This window comes from Emydura macquarii, unplaced genomic scaffold (genome assembly GCF_026122565.2).
Source record: "Emydura macquarii macquarii isolate MOO-44397 ecotype Brisbane River unplaced genomic scaffold, CSIRO-AGI_Emac_v2 contig_2369, whole genome shotgun sequence".
Lineage (NCBI taxonomy): Eukaryota > Metazoa > Chordata > Testudines > Chelidae > Emydura > Emydura macquarii.
Window position 1 is genome coordinate 2894219 of NW_027132506.1, and position 18445 is coordinate 2912663.

The following is an 18445-nucleotide window of genomic DNA, read 5'->3' on the forward strand; positions in this document are numbered from 1 at the left end:
GGGAAGGAGCGCGCTGCGCACTGCAGGGGGTGTGGGATGGCTGGCAGGGTGCTGGGAGGGAGCACGCTGCGCACTGCAGGGGTGCGGGATGGCTGGCAGGGTGCTGGGAGGGAGCGCGCTGTGCACTGCAGGGGGGTGCAGGGTGGCATTCAGGGCAGAAAGGAGTGCGCTGTGCACTGCAGGGGGTGCGGGATGGCTGGCAGGGTGCTGGGAGGGAGCGCGCTGTGCACTGCAGGGGGTGCGGGATGGCTGGCAGGGTGCTGGGAAGGAGCGCGCTGCGCACTACAGGGGGGTGCAGGGTGGCGTACAGGGCAGAAAGGAGTGAGGAGCATGATGGGGAGGGGAACGTGCTGCATGTGTAGGGAGGGGCTGGGGAAGGCCCACATCGAATTTTGCTGGGCATTGCTAACTACAGGGTCCGTTCCACACAGGTGCCTAGTGCTGCAAGCTAGAGTTGGGGGCAGGGCTGGTTTGGTAAGTGGGGCTGGAGGCTCCTGGGCCTTGGGAGCAGAAGCATCTGTCCTGCCTCAGGCTGACAAGGTGCAGCTCCCTGCTAGTGAAACTCTTCTGTGTAATTAGCATTTACATTCATTGATCTCCCAGCTTGTCTGCATCTTCCCAAGGTTGCCTAGTTCCCCTAGCTTTTGTCACTGCAGCAGTCCCTCCTGCTCTCACTGCTCCCCGAGCGCTCTGGCTCCAGTAGCAGCAGCAGTCTGTGGCAGGGGGTGGAAGGAGGAAGGGTCCCCGTTTCCATGGAGTAGATGTACAGCGCTGTGCGCATGTGCTGCTAAAAGGCTCTCCACTGGTAACGTGCCTTCTTGTATTTGCATAGCAGAGCTGAAAGGGAGGGAGGGTGAAGACGTTAGGCAAGTGAGCTTCTGGCTAAGGAAAGGAGGAGCACAGCTCCTGCTCAGTGCTCTTACAGGGGCATCATTCATGTGCTGACCTGGCTTCTTTTCTTCCTACCGCAGGTTCTGGAGACCCCCAGGATGAAGCTGCTGTGAGGAGTTTGAGGATCCAGCACCCACGCTTTCGGGGACCCTGGGACTCCCTTTCTGAGTGTAATACAGCACCTGGAGTCTGCAGGAAAAATGACTGTGGGCTTTGTACTGCTTCCCCCTCTGCTGGGGAGGACTTTGCTGACGCTGCTGCTGGTGGCTGCTTCTGTTCAGTGCCATTGGCCCAGTGAACCCGCAGAAGTTGTACAGGACTGGGAAAACCAGCTAGAGGCCTCCCTGCATTCTGTGCTGGCGGATCTCCGTGAGGCCGTGCCGGCAGTGGTGGGGATACCAGACAGCTCTGCTGTGGTGGGCCGCTCCTTCAGAGTCACCATCCCCACAGATTTAATTGCTTCCAGTGGAGAGATGGTGCAGGTGAGAAATGCATCAGCCTGCCTTACATCTCACAATCCCTTCCTTGCAGTCCTGCCCTAGGCCTGTCTCCACAACAGTGGCCGTGTGGGTTTGGACTGATTGGTGACAGGCGCTGCCATGTTCAGACGGGGGTGGGGGATGTTGGGTTGGGGGATAGCTGGGTAGAAAAAACTTCCACTTCCCTCTTCTGGAAACAGACTCTCTTATTTCTCACCTGACTGAGCTCCTTGATCCCAGAGTGATGAATAGAGGAGCTCTGGTCCCCGTCTATAGTACTGGTTTGGTTCAATGTCTGGCTACATTTAATCCCTTGTGCACCAGATGCTAGAGCAGGGGCACATGAATCACTGAAGGACATTGACCCTCAACCTCCCAGAGCCAAAGGCCCTGGACTGATCCTCTGACACCATGGGGTGACTCGTTTTACTGTGGTGACGAGTGAGCCACTGATGCAGCGCCATAGCGCAGACCCTCTTCTGTGGCTGTGACTCTTGACTTCATTTGACACGGTATCTCCTCTCCTCACCATGTCCTGCATCCTGCTGGGGGAGCTGGGGCTGTTTCTCCTTAGTCGAGAGAAGCTGTGATCAAAGCTGTGGCTCCCCGAGAGTGACATCTGCCTATCCTCAAGCTTTGAGCCGCTTGCTTTCAGGATTGTTGGTGCCAGAGCTGCAAGAGATGGGAGCATGACAGTGACACTGACTGGACTTGGGAAGGGATAGTGACAGAGACTGTCAGTATTTACTATTGATGAGGAATCCTCTCCAGGCAGGCAGGGAAGACTGCTCCTGAGCTCCATGCTTTTCTAGTTCACCGAGAGCTGGGGCTAGCCCGCTTCCTCATTTAAACCCCTAAGAATCACATCTGCTATTTTTCAGACTTGGCATCTTCTCCTTGTGGGCAGGTTTGTTTTCGAGCCAGAGGACACAGATGGCAAGGCTAAGGAATCTGGAACAGGAAGTGAGGTGTGGGGAGGTCCCATTTGCACTACTGAGAGTCCTGGGTCTTGGAGATCTAAAAGGTGCATCTGTCACATATGGGGCACCTGCATTCTCAGTTGAGTGGGGAGGAGAAAGGTGTGGGGTGAGCCCCATGCTTGCAAGAGCTAGAGGACTTTCATCTGTTTCCAGCTGAAGCTGCAGCAGTTGGTCTAGCATGGGGCTGATGAGACGTGCCCAGGTGGGAGCTAGGACGTGCACCAGTGGGCCGAGTCATGCTGCTGCTGTCCTCACCTGCCTGCTGCCATGTGAAAGCCTCGTTCTCGGCTTAGTGCCCAAACACAGCTGTGCGTGCTCAGCAAACACTGAGAGCCGGCATTCTTTGAACACTCGCTCATATCCATCCCATGCCAGGTGTGTGCACGCCGCGTTCACAGTTGCCGGAGATTTTTTTCCTTAGTGATATCTGTAGGACCGGCTCTAGTGCCCTCTGGAGTCGTGTGCACATGCGCCGGTGTAAGGGGCACCGCCGGCCCCCCACCCTCTGTTCCTTCTTACTGCCCAGGATGGTTGTTGGAACGATCCTTCTTGCCTTGGCAACGCTTCTTTCTCCATTCGATCTTAGTGCAGTTGTTTTCGTTGGTGAATATCACTCTGAGTTAGCGTTAGTGTTTAGAGCAGTGTCCCTGCCAGTCCCTATAGAATAGTTGACCTGCCATCGAGAGATTTCTCGCCTCGGGCTGGTCACGCCTTGGTCCCCAGGTTTCAAGCCACGTGCCTCCTATGGCAAGCCGATACCAGTGAGTGACCCACTTTCTAGATGTCTGAAGTGCCTGGGGAAACTCATGTTAAAGATAAAGGACATCAGACCTCGTGCTAGAAGGGATGGGCATTCAGCGGAGGGCCATTCTCATGGAAGCGGCCCTTAGACCAGTCTCGGAGCCAAGCTGTTCCGAATTGGTGCTGAGCTCTTCGATGTCTGTGTAGAGAGCTACCCCAGCACCATGATCTTCATCTCCAGTGCCAAAGAAAAAGCATAAGAAACAGCGCACCGAAAGAGAGCGCTCCCCAGTGCAGAGCAGGGACAAGCAGGGAGTGGACAGTACAGTGAGACTTGTGTCGGGCCCCTTGTCCTCCCCTGAGCCACTGACAGCACCACTGACTCCACCTAGAGCACTGAGTACAGCTCGGGGTCCACCACCAACGCCTGGAAGCAGCTGTGGTACTAGGCATCTGCTGGCTCCTTCGACCCAGAGGCTTTTCAAGCGGTGAAGGACCTGCTATCTCTCCTGATTCCACCAACCCCACAAGGACTCCTCTCAGCCAAGATGGCCAGACAGGAGAGAACAAGGAGCCTTTCCAGCACTGACTACGCTGGTGCCGTCTAGGGGCAAGCCCTCCATGATCCTGACACAGCAGTCACCGACCCGCCGCTGGTCCCCGGACCCAAAGCACCACCTGGAGGCAGAAGCAGATACCTCCGCCATGGTCTCCAAGGGAAGAATTCTCTTCAGAGTCCAAAGGGGAATCCTTCACGCCACCAAAGACCTACCACTGGTACCCAGCCACCATGACGTGATCCCCTTCTTTACAAGTCTTACTGTCCTGGGCAGGAAAATGTTATCCCTGTGTGCATGTCACTCTAAAGGAGAGCTAAACGCTAAAGGAGACTAATAAGCTGCTAGTAACTCTGGCTGAGGGCGGGCTCCATTTTGAGGCTTTCCCCCATCTAACTGCATGCCTTGGCAATGGACTTTCTTACTTCCAGATTTATCAGTAGGGCCCCACTTTCACCAGTAAGGGACAAAAACCCAGTACCAAAGGATCCTTCTGAAGATGTACCACAGTGCCATCTGCATACCTTTCATCTTGTCCCGTTTCTGTCCAAAACAGTACAGAAGATCAAGGAGAAGACAACAGTCATACCGATGACCACCTCTGGCACTGATGGGACTATGGCTTTGAGGCCTGGTCAGAATTACTGTATCTCTCTCTCGGGGACTGCTATTCCATCACAATCCAGGAAAGCTGATCCTGGGTGCCTGGGCTTGCAGAGGAAATCTTACAAAAGACAGAGTATTCACTCAAGGTCATTACCACCCATCCTGGCTTCAAGATGTCCCAGTACTTCATCTGACTTGGTTGGGATGTTTTCATTAGTGTAGAGAGACCATTATCAAATGATGTCTTCAGCCAGAATCTGACCCTTCCGTGAGTTCCTACAGGGAGGGTTATCTGTGGCTCTAAAGATCAGTGGTAGCATTCGCTCACATTCTGGTAGAACTAAATAGGAGAAAGATGGACATCAAATGGCTACATAAGCCAGCCTTACTCATCAGCTAGGTCCATGGAGCAGAGCCCTGGGATTGCAGCCGAGTGTTAAATGTTGGCACGAACATGCCTGTGAGTCACTGAAGGAGAAAATTCTCTTCTTTCAGTCTCTGGCATCCTTGGTGGGAGCTCTGTCCACTGAACCCCCCGACTGGACATTCCTTACAGGGAAGAGTGGGTCTTTCAGTGAGTCTGGCATTGTTCTCCCTGGGGCACCGTCTTCCTCAGATTGCAGGGAGTCATGTTGCCCCCATTCTGTCCTAAACCGTTGCACCCACTGGAAAGATGCTGGTGCCACAGGATCTACAAGGGATACACTCATCACCTGTCTTTGACAATGCAATGCCCTAACTGCGCTTTCCCTCTGGGGAAAGACAGGACCGTTTCAAAGGCCGCTGATTCAAGATGGATCCAGTAGAGCACACTGGAGGGCTCAAGTCCAGCATTTAACTCCACCTCCCGAAACCAGTGCATGTTTACTAAGAGCAATGACCACATCGTGGGCTGAAAACGTGTATGTTTCGTACAGCAAGATGTGAGGCAGCCTCATGGCCTTCTCTCTGTACCTGCATGAATGTCTACAAGCTGGGCATGTGAGCCTCAGAAGAGACTAAACTCTTAAATATTTATTCATCTCCAGGGCGTCACTCGCTGCTGATTCACAATCCCACTGCAGAGATTGGTGGCCCTTTGCCCTCAGCAGAATAGGAGAATTCCTGTGCTTAGCAGAAATGTTCTTGTGGGAAGGTCCACAGACACAGCTCAGGCTGGGTGAAATAGCTTGTGTGTGTGGTCAGAATCAATATGCCAGTGTGGTGGTGAAGTGATCGGAGTGTCTTTCAGCAGACAAGTTTGTGTGCTACAGCTGCTTGCTGTCAACAGAAATGTTAATTTCTTTTGTATGTGTAATTTGAACATTGATCAAGGTAGTCTTTGCTGGCAGGCTCAGGGGAGGGGTGCATGCCATGCTTGGGGCTGTGCCTAGCACTTGAAGTGAGATTGCAGACCTAGAGTAAGGTTCTGGTTCTATAGATCCTCCTACCAGTAGAAAGGAAGTGACCACATAAGTATGGATGGTTGATTTTTCTATCCCCTCTTGCCCAGTCCGTAGCTCCTCATATAGAGTCCTTTCCAAAGTGCAGCACCAGGCCAGCAGCACTCTGAGAAAGATGCAGCTGGTGCACAGTGAGACAGCCACTCACAGCCCGCGCCAGTGAGTCACCTGGGATGACAGTGTTAATTTCATAGGTGAATTGACTTGATTCTGTTAAATGGCGTTTCTTTGGCTGTTGGGGCATTTGGATATCAGTCTGTGCAAAGCGACTTTGCTCCTTAAACAGGCGGCTGCTTTTGACAAGGCGGAGAAGCACTCTGTTTGCCATCTTGTGATTTAACAGGTTTATTCTTACCAGATATTAGAGATTTCATCCTCTAAGCAGGAGAGACTATGGTTTGCAGAAGCCATAATGCATTTATTATCTGCTGGTAAAGTGTGGTGTGTGCACACAGGTCTCCAACCTGTCCCTGGTAAGGTAACCGTCTCATTAAGAGAGACTGATTTGGTGGTGAGTGCGAGTTGTGCTGAAAGAAAGGCCTGTGATTGTTCTGTTCTCCCTTTAGGGAGCTTATGGCAGGGATTGCGAACAGAATGAGAGCCATCAAAGTCAGCGTTTCTTAGAGGGTTTGGTGTGGGACAGAACATTCCCTCTGGAGCAGTTGTCAGGTGTTGTGCTAAGCACTGGTGACTTTAGAGTTACGGACGCCTGGGACCAAGGCAATAATTCTCCCTGCCTCGGATGTAAAGAGCAGTGCTGCAGTAGCTTCAAGAGGCTGTTTTCTCCTGTATATATTGGGATAAACAGCAGCCTGGATTGGATCCAATCACAGGAGCTTCTTGGGAGGGCTTTGCCTAACTCTAATGCTGCGATCCCAGAGATAGGGTTTGTTGATAATGGCTCATTGTCTGTGCTTTTCTGTAGTAAACCAGGCGAGGGAATTCGGCATTTTCAATGAGCTCTCAGTGGCGGGCTTTGTATTTGGAGGGCTGGAAAGTCTGATTCAGTCTAATTATAAAGCAGCTTTTTGGGCAGGCCTGGAAGTTCCTTGTTTTGTCTCAGCCCCGCTGTTATGGATTGCTTCCTCCAGCATATGAGAGGGTAGCCAGTGGGCAGCAGAACACCCTAGTACACAGGCTGATCTGAAGGTCTGCTTTAGGCTTAGCTAACCCCACTGCCAGCTCACGCATCAGCCTACTTGTCGGAGCTTGTAGGAGTGAGATTGCAGCACTTGGCACAGCCATTGTGTGGTGGTTCTGCTCACCTCTGGCTTATACAAAGGCCATGACTAGAGAGGAGACAAATGTCACTGTGTGCAAGCTGTCAGGGGCTAGTCCTGTGCTGTTGCACTGTTAGTGAGAAGAATCAGGGCGTGGGCAGGGATCTGAGCTGTGCACAGGCATGCAGCTTGTTCCAGTCAGAACAGTGAGACTGACCCAGCCCTTTTCAAGTTGGCAGCGAGTTGCTGAACAGAGCCGTTTCAGGGACACTCAGTGTTTTGTGGTGACCTCCCATTGACACAGCTGCCATGTCTTCCCACCCTGGCAGAGGGAATCTTTGTACTCGGAATAGTTCCCTTCCAGTAAACATGAGCACATCTGGAAAAGGAAGGCGTCCTAGTGGGTGTGAATGATTAGCTGGGACACTCTATTCCGGAACTGTGCCTCTTCCCTTGTGAAGCTGAGCTGTCTGTCAGGACGTTGGTGTTTAAAAAAACACCAGTGCTCCATAGGTACCAAAGAGGGACATAGCAAAGCCTCACGTTGACATCTGTAAAAGGGCGGGTGTTTTCCATGCGGAGGCTTTCTTACCATGCTGAATGGCAGGCTTGTGCCATGAACGTGTGAAGGCAGGGCAGCTTCTTTAAACTGCCCTAATTGTCTGGTTCATGAGGGACTTGCTGCATTTGAAGTCCCTTCCATCTGCTAAAAAGTCCCCAGTACCAGGACTCCTCTGTGGTCCTTAGAACCGATGGCTCAGAGTTCAGCTTTCTTACCTGCTTTTATTCGTAGGACCCTGACTTCCATTTGTGGCGTGAGCAAGAAGGCCTTGTCAGGGTTGTGTCATGGCCAACACAATGTGAAGATGCTCCCAGCCCTTCCTGCTCACAAGGGAAGCGATTCTTCTGCACTGCTGGAGCTTGTACAAAGTCCTGGGTAGAGGTAGTCAAGTCCTAAAGATGATGATGAAGGCCTGGTTGACTGAGGTGAGATGTACCTCTGAGAAGTGGTGAAATCTCTTGCCATCTGTAGATCTCAGGGGAGAGGATGCACTTCTATGTGACACCGTTTGGAACAGCGTGTTCATTTTCCAGGGGTCTCTGGGATGTCCCGTTTGGGGAATATGGTGCCTCAGTCGGAAGCTGCAGAACTGCCCTGAAGAGCCATGTCCACTTGGGCAGGGTGCAGAAGATTTCTGGTGACATGACATCACCCTGTTCTGTATGAGGAAGCACACCCCCCAGCCACACTTCCTTTTCTGCCATCAGAGAGCGTAACCAGAACTCACCATCCCTTCCTCAGGCTAGACCTGTCCTTAGCCTAGCTTAAGACTTTCTTGGAAATGCTTAGTTCAGTGTACTACAGGCTAGCTTCGTGTAGGTGGCCCTTCCCTTGGGCCACTAGTGGGAACATTGCTGTCTGGAGCCTGTGAGGTTTCAGGAGCTGCACCTCCTGCCCTGTGGTCAGAAAGATGGATGTTTACATCCAGTGCCTTCTAAGTCTGGGCCAGACCTACTTGATAACCCAGTGCACAGTCTGCTGTGTCTTCACTCCCCATGCCAGAAGGCAGAGAGCCTTGAGACAGAAAATATCATACTGCCTCTTTATAATCCGTGGTACACCCACATCTTGAATTCTGTGTGCAGTTCTGGCCGCCCCATCTCAAAAAAGATATCTTGGAATTGGAAAAGGTACAGAAAAGTGCAACTAAAATGATTAGGGGTATGGAAAAGCTTCCCTATGAGGAGAGATTAATAAGACTAGGACTTTTCATCTTAGAAAAGAGTTGACTAAGGGGGATATGATGGAGGTCTATAAAATTATGACTGGTATGGAGAAAGTAAATAAGGAAGTATTATTTACTCCTCATAACACAAAAACTAGGGGTCACCCAATGAAAATGAATAGGCAGCAGGTTTAAAACGAACAAAAGGAAGTATTTTTTCACACAACGCACAGTCAATCTGTGGAACTCCATGCCAGAAGATGCTATGAAGGCTAAGACTATAATGGGGCTCAAAAAACAGCTAGATAAGTTCATGGAGGATATGTCCATGAAGGCTATTAGCTGGGATAAGCAGGGATTGCTGTTTGCCAGAGGCTGTAAATGGCCAACAGGATGGATCACTTGATGATGACCTGTTCTGTTCATTCCCTCTGAAGCACCTGGCAATGGTCGCTGTCAGAGGACAGGATACTGGGCTGGATGGACCATTGGCCTGACCCTGTCTGGCCATTCTTATGAAACACCAGGCTCATCACCTTTTTGGTGCCTTCACTCTGATGCTGGGCCTGTTAATGGTACCAAGACCAGCCTCCTGCAGCAGAGGACCAAGATGCACTGTGCCACTCTGGCTTCAGTGCCATCTGCTGTCACAGCCTGGAGACCAGAATAGTTGAAGCTATGTTTGCCCTGAGATGGACTTTTAGCCCCAATTTCCATTCCTCCATCCTCTGGGTAGCTGTTCGCAGAAGCCTATTTGGGGCACTAAGTAACCTCATAGCAAATGTTGAACACTTTCAGCCAGGGTCTTAAACGCAGTTCACTATCTACCATTCATCTGAGTTTAAAAGAGAAGGCTCCTGTATTTTTATAGGGGATGTTAATTCTACTCTGCATCAGTAAGAACTATTGACACACTAATTCAATCTGCACAGCCACACATGTGCAGAGGAGCTTTAGGAGAGGACAGCATCATAGTTACTAAGTGGACATGTTCACTTCTGGTTGTTCTGCCACTTCAAAAAAAAAAAAAAAAAAAAAAAATCTAATACTTTTGAGCAGAAGTTTTAGGAAGGATTTGAATGGGCAGAAGAGGTGGCTTGCAGCAGGTGTTCTTTGCCTAAGCAGTGTGACGGTCAGATTAGATGGCTACCAGAGAGTGCTAGAAGGCCAATATATCAGCCTCAGCCCTGGTCTACACTTACTTGGAGATTCGGCAGCAGGCGACAGGAGTTACGCAAGCTACACGGAATAGTTTGCATAACTCCCGTCAACTGTTGTGCTTTCCTTCTGTATGCTGTCTTCACTGCACTGCGCCGACAACGCAGCGCTACACCACTTGAGGGGGTGGTTTACTAACGTCGACTTCCTGATCAATTGAGCAGGTCTACACTGACCGCTCAATTGATCCAGAAAGATCGATCTGACTGTGGCGACTTTGCCACCATCAATATCGACACCCCCAGGCTCAGCAAGTCCCTTTTCCCATGGTAACTGAGCAGGGGTTACTCCAGGTTAATTAACACACGTGGAGCCAATCAAGGCCCCCACCCAGGATTTGTTAAAAACCTCCCCTCCAGAGAAGGGGTGTGGCTGGAGTTGACAGTGAGGTGAGCTACCAGAGAGTGTGTGAGCAGACAAGACGCTGTCAGAAACCAGGAGGGTTTAGGAGAAGGAGCAGAATGCTGGCAGGAGAGAACCCTGCAGGTACAAAGACTGGGGGAGGGAAAAACCCTGCCCGAAGACATCAAAGGACCTTTCCCAGACCTGGAGGCCTGAGAGAAAAGACCCTGCCAGAATATAACTGGACATTTGGTTCAGCACTACCACACCTAGTGGGGCTGTCACAGGTCAAGAGCCTCCCCTGATGAGGAGGACAGGAAGGGCCCCTGTCCAAGCAGGGTACAGACATTAAGTGAAGGGGCACGGGGAAGTAACCCAGGGAAGTCAGTAGTTTTCCTGAAGCTACAGCGTGAAGCTGCTACTTGTAGGGTCCCTGGGTTGAGGCCTGGAATCGAGGGTGGGACCGGGCCCCCCACCCCCTACCAGCCATTCGTTGGAGGGGCAAGAAGTCAGCGAAGAGACAAGGGCCTCTGACAACCAGACACAGGACTGGGACACAGCAGGGAGCAGCCATCTTAGAGAGGCTGTATTAGCCTCCCCCACCACTAGAGAGTGGAATAACACTAAGGGGTGAAGCAGTTCCCTGACCTACTGCTAGAAAGAAGCGCTGGATCCACCGAGGTAGAGGAAGAACTTTGTCACAACTGGTGTCAGGGGAGGGATCTGTCAATGCAGTGGATTAAGCACAAAAAAAAGGGGGCGGTGGCGTAAGTGTTTTTTTGTCGCATTCACCAGAATGGATGACATACTGAGGGCACTAGTATAGGCCATGGCAGCCCAACAAGAGGCCATCAGGGCCCAGATGACCACCCAGCAGGAATCAATGCGGGTGCAACAAGAGACTAATCAATTGCTAATGAGTCAGGTAGCCCAGGACCGAGCCCTCCTACGAGAGGTGGTGGACCAGCTGAAGACCCTGATCGTCACAGCCCTCAGGTCCGATGAAACGCGAGCCTGGAAGGCCACCAGCTAGCTACCAAAGATGACTGAGGAAAATGATGTGGAGGCATATCTTCTGACCTTTGAGAGGACTGCACTGCGTGAGACGTGGCCCCAGGACCAGTGGGCCAGCGTTCTCACCCCTTTTCTGTGTGGGGAAGCCCTGACTACCCACAGTTGAAAGCAGAGATCCTGGCCCGATCAGGAGTAACAGCGGCTGTGAGAAGTCCAGAGGTGGTATGAGTGGAGGTACCAAGAAAACAAGCCCCCGAGGTCCCAGTTGTTTGACCTCGCCCACCTTGGACAGAAGTGGATGCAACCTGAGGTCCATAGTCCAGAAGAGATCCTGGAGGTTCTGGTCGTTAACTGGTACATGAGGGGACTACCCCCAGACCTCCGCAAACGACCCCTCCTCCTACGATGAGGTAGTTGCGCTGGTAGAGAGACGGCTGGTGGCCAGGGGGCTCTCTCAACCACACAGGGAATACTCACTCCGAGTCAAGCCACCGGCCTCGATCCCCACAGTTCGAACAACTTGAGAACCTGGGAAAGAACAGGGGAAATTAAAAAGAAGCTGAGGGCCAGCTAGAGACTGTGAAGGGACAGGGTGATCTAGGCAGAACGGACTACGGAGTCAGACCCCTTAGCCCAAGGTTGCTTGGAGGGCCACATACCGGTGTTATGCGTGTGGGGAGTTGGGGCATATAGCAGCCCACTGCCCTAACTCTAAGGAGCTCATGCAGTGTAATTTAGGAAGCTGGGCAGACTCCTGTGCACTGATCCACCTTGTGGGGGGTTGCAATGACCCCACATAAATATACGAGGCTGAATGGGGTGGAAACCACGGCACTTGTGGACTCTGGGAATGCTATTACACTAGTCTTGGGAAAGTTAGTTAAGCAGAATCAGTTGATGCAGGCCAAATGCACGGGGGTAACCTGTGTCCATGGGGCTGTTAGCTATTACCGCACCATTCCAGTAGAAATCGGGATTCAGGAAAATTCACTAAGGTCACTGCAGGGGTAGTCCCTAAGCTCCCATACCCTGTCCTCATAGGAAGGGATTTCCCAGGGTTTGGAAGCCTACTCCCACCAGAGGGGTTGAAAGACAAGCGGGATCCTGAAATGCATGAATCCTCCTCAGCGGAAAGTAACTCCCTTTCCCCCCAGTATTCTCTGAGATAGCTCAGGATCTGTTCCCCGTTCCTAGGAAGGCCAGAAAGACCAAGCGGAAAAGGAGGGCCGCTAAGGCTTTAGGTACAAGGAGTCTGACCCAGGGCCAGAAGGGTGCCCTCGTAGGTGGACAGACATGGGCAGCAGATAGGGTAACTGTCCAGGGTGAAGAGAGACCCGAGGTTGGTCTAAGACCCAACCCCACTGAACGGGAGAGGGGGGAAGGAGACTGAGACAGGCCCACTTGAGCTCAGACAGCTCAGTCCTGAGAGGGAGAGTTTTGGGCGAGACCAGGCAGAAAACCTGAGGTACGAGAATGCCAGGAGGGTGGTTGTGGAAATAGATGGGGTGTCTTTGGAAGGGAAAGCCCAGGGATCAGGGCCCTACTTCATAATCAAGAGGGATCTATTATACTGAGTTGCACAGATTCAGGGACAGGAGGTGCAGCAGCTCCTGGTGCCACAAAAACATCAGAAGACAGTGTTGAGCCTAGCCTGCAGTCACCTTTTTGGGGGACACCTAGGAGTGGAGAAAAGACTGGCACGGGTCCTACGGAGGTTCTTCTGGCCAGGAGTACACGAGGAGGTCCAGCGCTATTATGCCTCTTACTCTGACTGCCAGTTACCCAGCCCCGTCCACACTTACGGGCTCCTCTGGTTCCTCTGCCAATTATCGAGGTCCCGTTTGAGCGGATAGTGATGGACCTGGTGGGGTCCCTGGAGAAGACAGCCCAAGACCATCAACACATACTTGTTGTCCTGGACTATGCCACCATTTACCCAGAGTTGGTTCCCCTACAAAACACGGCCTCTAAGACGATAGCAACAGAGCTAGTAAAGATCTTTGCCAAAGTAGAGCTACCTAAGGAGATCCTGACAGATCAAGGGACCCCCTTCACATCAAAACTAATGAAGGACCTATGTGCCCTGCTTCATGTTCAGGCCCTGTGTACTTCTGTCTACAACCCACAGACTGATGGCCTGATGGAGAGGTTCTACAGGACCTTCAAGGCAATGATAAGAAAAGTAGTGAGTCCGGATGGGAAAGACTGGGATCCCTGTTGCCTTACCTCATGTTCGCCATCTGGGAGGTTTCTTAAGCCTTCACCGGGTTTTCCCCCTTCAAGTTACTATATGGGCATATTAGACAGCGCCAGGGAGATTTGCGAGGAAGATCCGAACCTGGGAAAAAACATAATTGACCACGTACTGCAGATGAGAGACCAAATAGCCTGAGTCACTCCCATCATATGAAAACGCTTGGAGAAGACACAGGAGGCCCAGCAGATCTACTATAACCGCCAAGCAAAGGTTTGACAGTTCCAGCCTGGAAATTGAGTAATGGTACTGGTACCCACGGCCGAGAGCAAGCTCTTGGCCCAATGGCAGGTGCCTTACAAAGTAGTTGAACCCGTGGGAGAAGTAAATTACAAGGTGTGACAGCCGGGTCGCCGGAAACAAGAGCAGGTCTACCACGTTAACCTCCTGAAGCCTTGGCAGGCCTGAGAGGCATGTGTAGTCATCGTAGAGACTCTGCCTCAGGAAAACAACCCACACAAGCAAGTGAGGCTATCCCTCAACCTAACACTGGACCAAAAGGCTGAGGTGATGGAGATAGTCAATCGAAATCAAGATGTGTCCTCAACAAAGCCGGGCTGAACAACAGAGGTGTAACACCACATTATCACAAACTCCGGGACCAATATAACAAGACCCTACAGAGTCCTAGAGGCAAAAAGGGAGGAAATTAAGGCCAAGGTAAAGAAAATGTTAGAATTGGGAGTCATTGAAGAATCCCCAGCCAGTGGTGCAGCCTGTTTGTGCTATTGCCTAAACCCGATGGCACCACGAGGTTTTATAATGACTTTCGCTGACTGAACGAGATTTCCAAATTCGATGTGTACCCTATGCCATGCATAGATAAATTAGTTGGCCAATTGGGCAAGGCCCGATTCCTGACCACCCTGGATTTGACAAAAGGGTATTGGCAGATTTCCCTAGCCAAAGAAGCAAAAGAAAAGACTGCCTTCTCCACGCCTGAGGGACTATTCCAGTACACTGTCTTCCCCTTCAGGCTACATGGAGCCCCAGCCACCTTTCAGCGCCTTATGGACAAGTTGTTGTGTCCCCATGCCAGCTATAACCGCTGCGTACCTGGACAACGTGATTATACATATCCCAGACTGGGAAACCCACCTGGAAAAGGTGGAAGCAGTACTGAATACCCTGAGGCAGGCAGGCCTTACAGCAAATCCAACCAAGTGTGCCATAGGTGTATCAGAAGCTAAATACCTCCGGTACATCGTGGGGAAGAGGTGTAGTGAAGCTCCAAGTGAATAAGTGGGCGGCCATCCAAAATTGGCCCCAACCGAACCAGAAGAAACAGGTCCGAGCATTCCTCGGCATAGTGGGGTATTATCGGCGATTCATCCCCCGCTTCAGCACCAGAGCAAGTCCGTTTATGAACCTGGTTAAGGCTCAGGGCCCTGAAATGGTGAAATGAACCGACAAGGCGGAGGAGGCCTTCATGGACCTACGAACCGTGCTCTTCAGTAACCCCGGACTTTACAAAGGAATTTATACTACAGACAGACACATCCAAGGTAGGGTTGGGGGCCTGTCCTATCACAGATGGTGGGAGAAGATGAACACCCCATTCTCTACCTCAGTAGAAAGCTCCTTCCAAGGGAACAGAAATATGCAGTGGTGGTGGAGGAGTGCCTTGCTGTCAAGTGGTCCATGGAAACTCTCAGCTATTATCTGCAAGGATGAAAATATACCCTCGTGACCGACCATGTCCCCCTCCAGTAGATGCAGTAGAACAAAGAGAAGAATGCAAGGGTGACCAGGTGGTTCCTGTCCCTCCAACTATTTCAATTTACCAACCAACACAGGGCCAGGAGCCGCCACGGCAATCTGGATGGCCTGTCACTGGTGCACTGCCTAACGACCCAAGTTCCCCAACCACGTGGTTTTGAGCAGGGGGAGGGATATGTGACAGCGTCAGACTAGATGGCTACCGGAGAGTGTCAGAAGGCCAATATATCAGCCCCAGGCTTAGCAAGTCCCTTTTCCCCTGGTATCTGGGCAGAGGTTAATTAACCTAGAGTAACACACCTGGAGCCAATCAAAGCCCTGCTCAGGATTTGTTAAAGCCTCCTCTTCAGAGAAAGGGTGTGGCTAGAGTTGTGAGAGTGAGGCAAGATACCAGAAAGTGTGTGAGCAGGCAAGATGCTGTCAGAAACCAGGAGGGTTTAGGAGAAGGAGTAGAATACTGGCAGAAGAGAACCCTGCAGGTACAAAAACTGGGAGAGGGAAAGACCCTGCCCGAAGATGGCAAAGGACCTTTCCCAGACCTGGAGGCCTGAAGGAAAAGACCGTGCCAGAAGGGGAAGATAGAACTGGACATTTGGTTGAGCACTACCATGCCCAGTGGGTCTGTCACAGGTCAAGAGTCTCCCCTGGAAAGGAGGCCAGGAAGAGCCCCTGTCCGAGCAGGGCACAGACATTAAGTCAAGGGGAAGTAACCCAGGGAAGCTAGCAGCTTTCCTGAAGCCACAATACAAGGCTGCTACTTGTACGGTTCCTCGGTTGGGACTCAGAGTCAAGTGTGGGACCAGGTCCCCCACCCCCTACTGGTCATTCACTGGAGGGGTAAGAGCCCCAGTAAAGAGGCAAGGGCCTCTGACAACCAGAGACAGGAGAGGGACCCAGGAGGGAACGGCCATCTTAGAGAGGCTGTATTAGCCTCCCCCACCACTAAAGAGCAGAAGAACACTAAGGGGTGAAGCAGTTCCCTGACCTACCGCTAGAAAGAAGCTCTGGACCCACCGAGAGGAAGAGCTTTGTCACAGGAGACATAAGAGGAAGTTCAGTATTGGTCAAGAATACAGAACAAACTTTACCTTTAGGTGCTCAGTAGGTAAGAAGTGAAAATACCTGGCTGCAGGATCTCGTAGTTCAGTCTCAAACAGTGTGTGTTAGTTTTACCATTGTTTCTCCAACTATGACATGGGGCGGAGTATGGGAGATTTTCTACCTGAGAGTAGTGGCATGAAGGGTTCGTTCCCTCGGCAGGAGCAAATGTAAGCCATCTCTGCTAGTGTAACTCTCTAGTGCTCTTGGAACGCAAGCTGAGAGTCCCCTCCAGTCCCACCCTGGGAGCACGCACCCAGGGCTAGGGAGATCTCCCACTAAACATACCTTCGGAGAGAAGAGTTACAGCACAGTCTGTACAGCACGTACTTCTTCCCTGGCCTTTCTGCTTGTCTTTTGTAAGCATCCAGCGGAGAAGCAGGAGTAAAACTTCAGAGTCTTGTTTGTTAAAGTGCTGTAAAATTGTGTTTAAATACAGTCCCTTGGCTAACCAGAATCCTCTGCTGGTTGTGCCTATATCAACTTCCTATGCCTTCTCCTGGGCATGCTTAGCGCAAGGAAAGGAAAAGACAACTGTCCAAACAGAGTCCTCCAGCAGTGTTGCATCTGTCCGAGTCCTCGACACAAGGCTTACCTCATGTCAGAGGAGCGGCTTGAACAGTTCTTCAAATACGTAGTGGGTAGTGGCCTAGCCTTTGTGTCTTGGGGCTGTTCAGAATAGCAGAATTGGTCTGGCTGGAGAAAGCTGACATACTGAAACCCTGTGTCCACTCCCCCTCCCCCACAGTGTCCAATAACTGGACTAGATGAGGATTTTGGCAGTTCTAATCATCATTGAAGTGCCAGCACGGATGGAATAATAGCACAGACAACTCAAATGGTCCTCCCACTACTCTCCCAGCATGCACTGCTTGCTGCTGATGTGGCCTAGCTCAAGAACTTGCTGCACTCATTGTGGCCAGAAGCTACTCTCCTGAATCAATAGTGCTGCACTCATGATGGCCCTTGACTGCGAGTTACTTCCACAACAGCCAGCTTCTTACATAGGAAGCTTCCCAACTGTGGGGCCAGAGGCTGCCTTTCTGGTCCTGGTGGCAGTCTTTGCTGTGTAGGAGATGTCTAGATTGTCAAGCCGCACAGTATGAAGCTTCTTCAGCTGGCTCCCCAAGGCTAGTGTGAACATACTGAACCGTTTGTGCTTTAGCCAGACAGGGAATTGTTCTGTGTAGATGCAGCCTGTAGAACAGTAGCTGTTGTAAATGAAGACCCCTTCTCCTGGACGGAATCTCACTCAGTTCGTGAGCTTGACGATCTAGGCCTGTGCTTCCCAAAGAACCTCACTAACTCTGTCGTCATATCTGTCCTGGCTGCCATAGGGCAACTTGTGACTGAAGCTCATTTCTGTGCTAGATGGGTCTTCGCTATGCCCCCAGGCTTGTGTGATCTGTAGTGCTAAGGACTCATTTATAAATATCTCCAAAATAATTGGAAAACAAAGGCAGCCTTTTTTCTCTCCAGTGGCAAAAGAGGTATTTTCAAAACTAAAACCCTTGAGGGAAATGGCAGAGCTTGGAGACTTGGCACTGAAATTGTATACACAGCAAACTGGAGAGCTTCTCTTAGTGAACTGATCTGGAATCATTAACTTAATAATTACATATAAATAATATTTGAAAATCCATTCCAAGAACAGAGTCCAGGGTTCTCTTTACTCTTCTAGCGTTCATGTTGTCACAACACCACACATAAGAAAAGGGAGTGCAAAAAACACTGTGCTCTGTATACTGGGTGCATGCTGTTGAAGTACCTCAAGGAACACAGAACTCTGAACTGGACTAAGGTGGCAAAGTTAAGGACTCCCAGTTGAGTGTTACTATTTGTGAATTAGGATTGAAGTTTTTATTTACATATATTCCTTCTTTTAGTTAGCAGCCAGCATCTGCTCTGAAGTGAAGGCTCAGTAACTTCTCGTCTCAAATTTAGCCCTGCATTCCAGGAATTCTGCACACGTCTAACCTTTAGTAGAGGAAGGAGGATGGGGAGTGTCTGAAGTATGTTAATACTGAAATCCAAAAGCACTCCAAGTTTAGGCATGTGCAAAGTCTCTATAGAAAGATGCCTGGAACTGGGTGTACCCAGGTTTTGCCAGTCCTTCAGATTCTGGGCCATCAACAGAGGCTTCTATGAGTCCAAGGA

At 51.0% G+C, this 18445-nt stretch overlaps 1 protein-coding gene across 3 annotated transcripts in view; it reads left to right on the plus strand.

Moving 5' to 3' along the window:
• Positions 1–18445, plus strand: part of DAG1 (dystroglycan 1) — a 92302-nt gene that overhangs the window by 58022 nt on the left and 15835 nt on the right. For all 3 annotated transcript variants that reach the window (XM_067561233.1, XM_067561232.1, XM_067561234.1), the window contains exon 2: positions 972–1373. In XM_067561233.1, the coding sequence (XP_067417334.1) occupies positions 1092–1373 (282 nt within the window). In that variant the 5' untranslated portion in view covers positions 972–1091. The remainder of the gene's footprint in view (positions 1–971; positions 1374–18445) is intronic.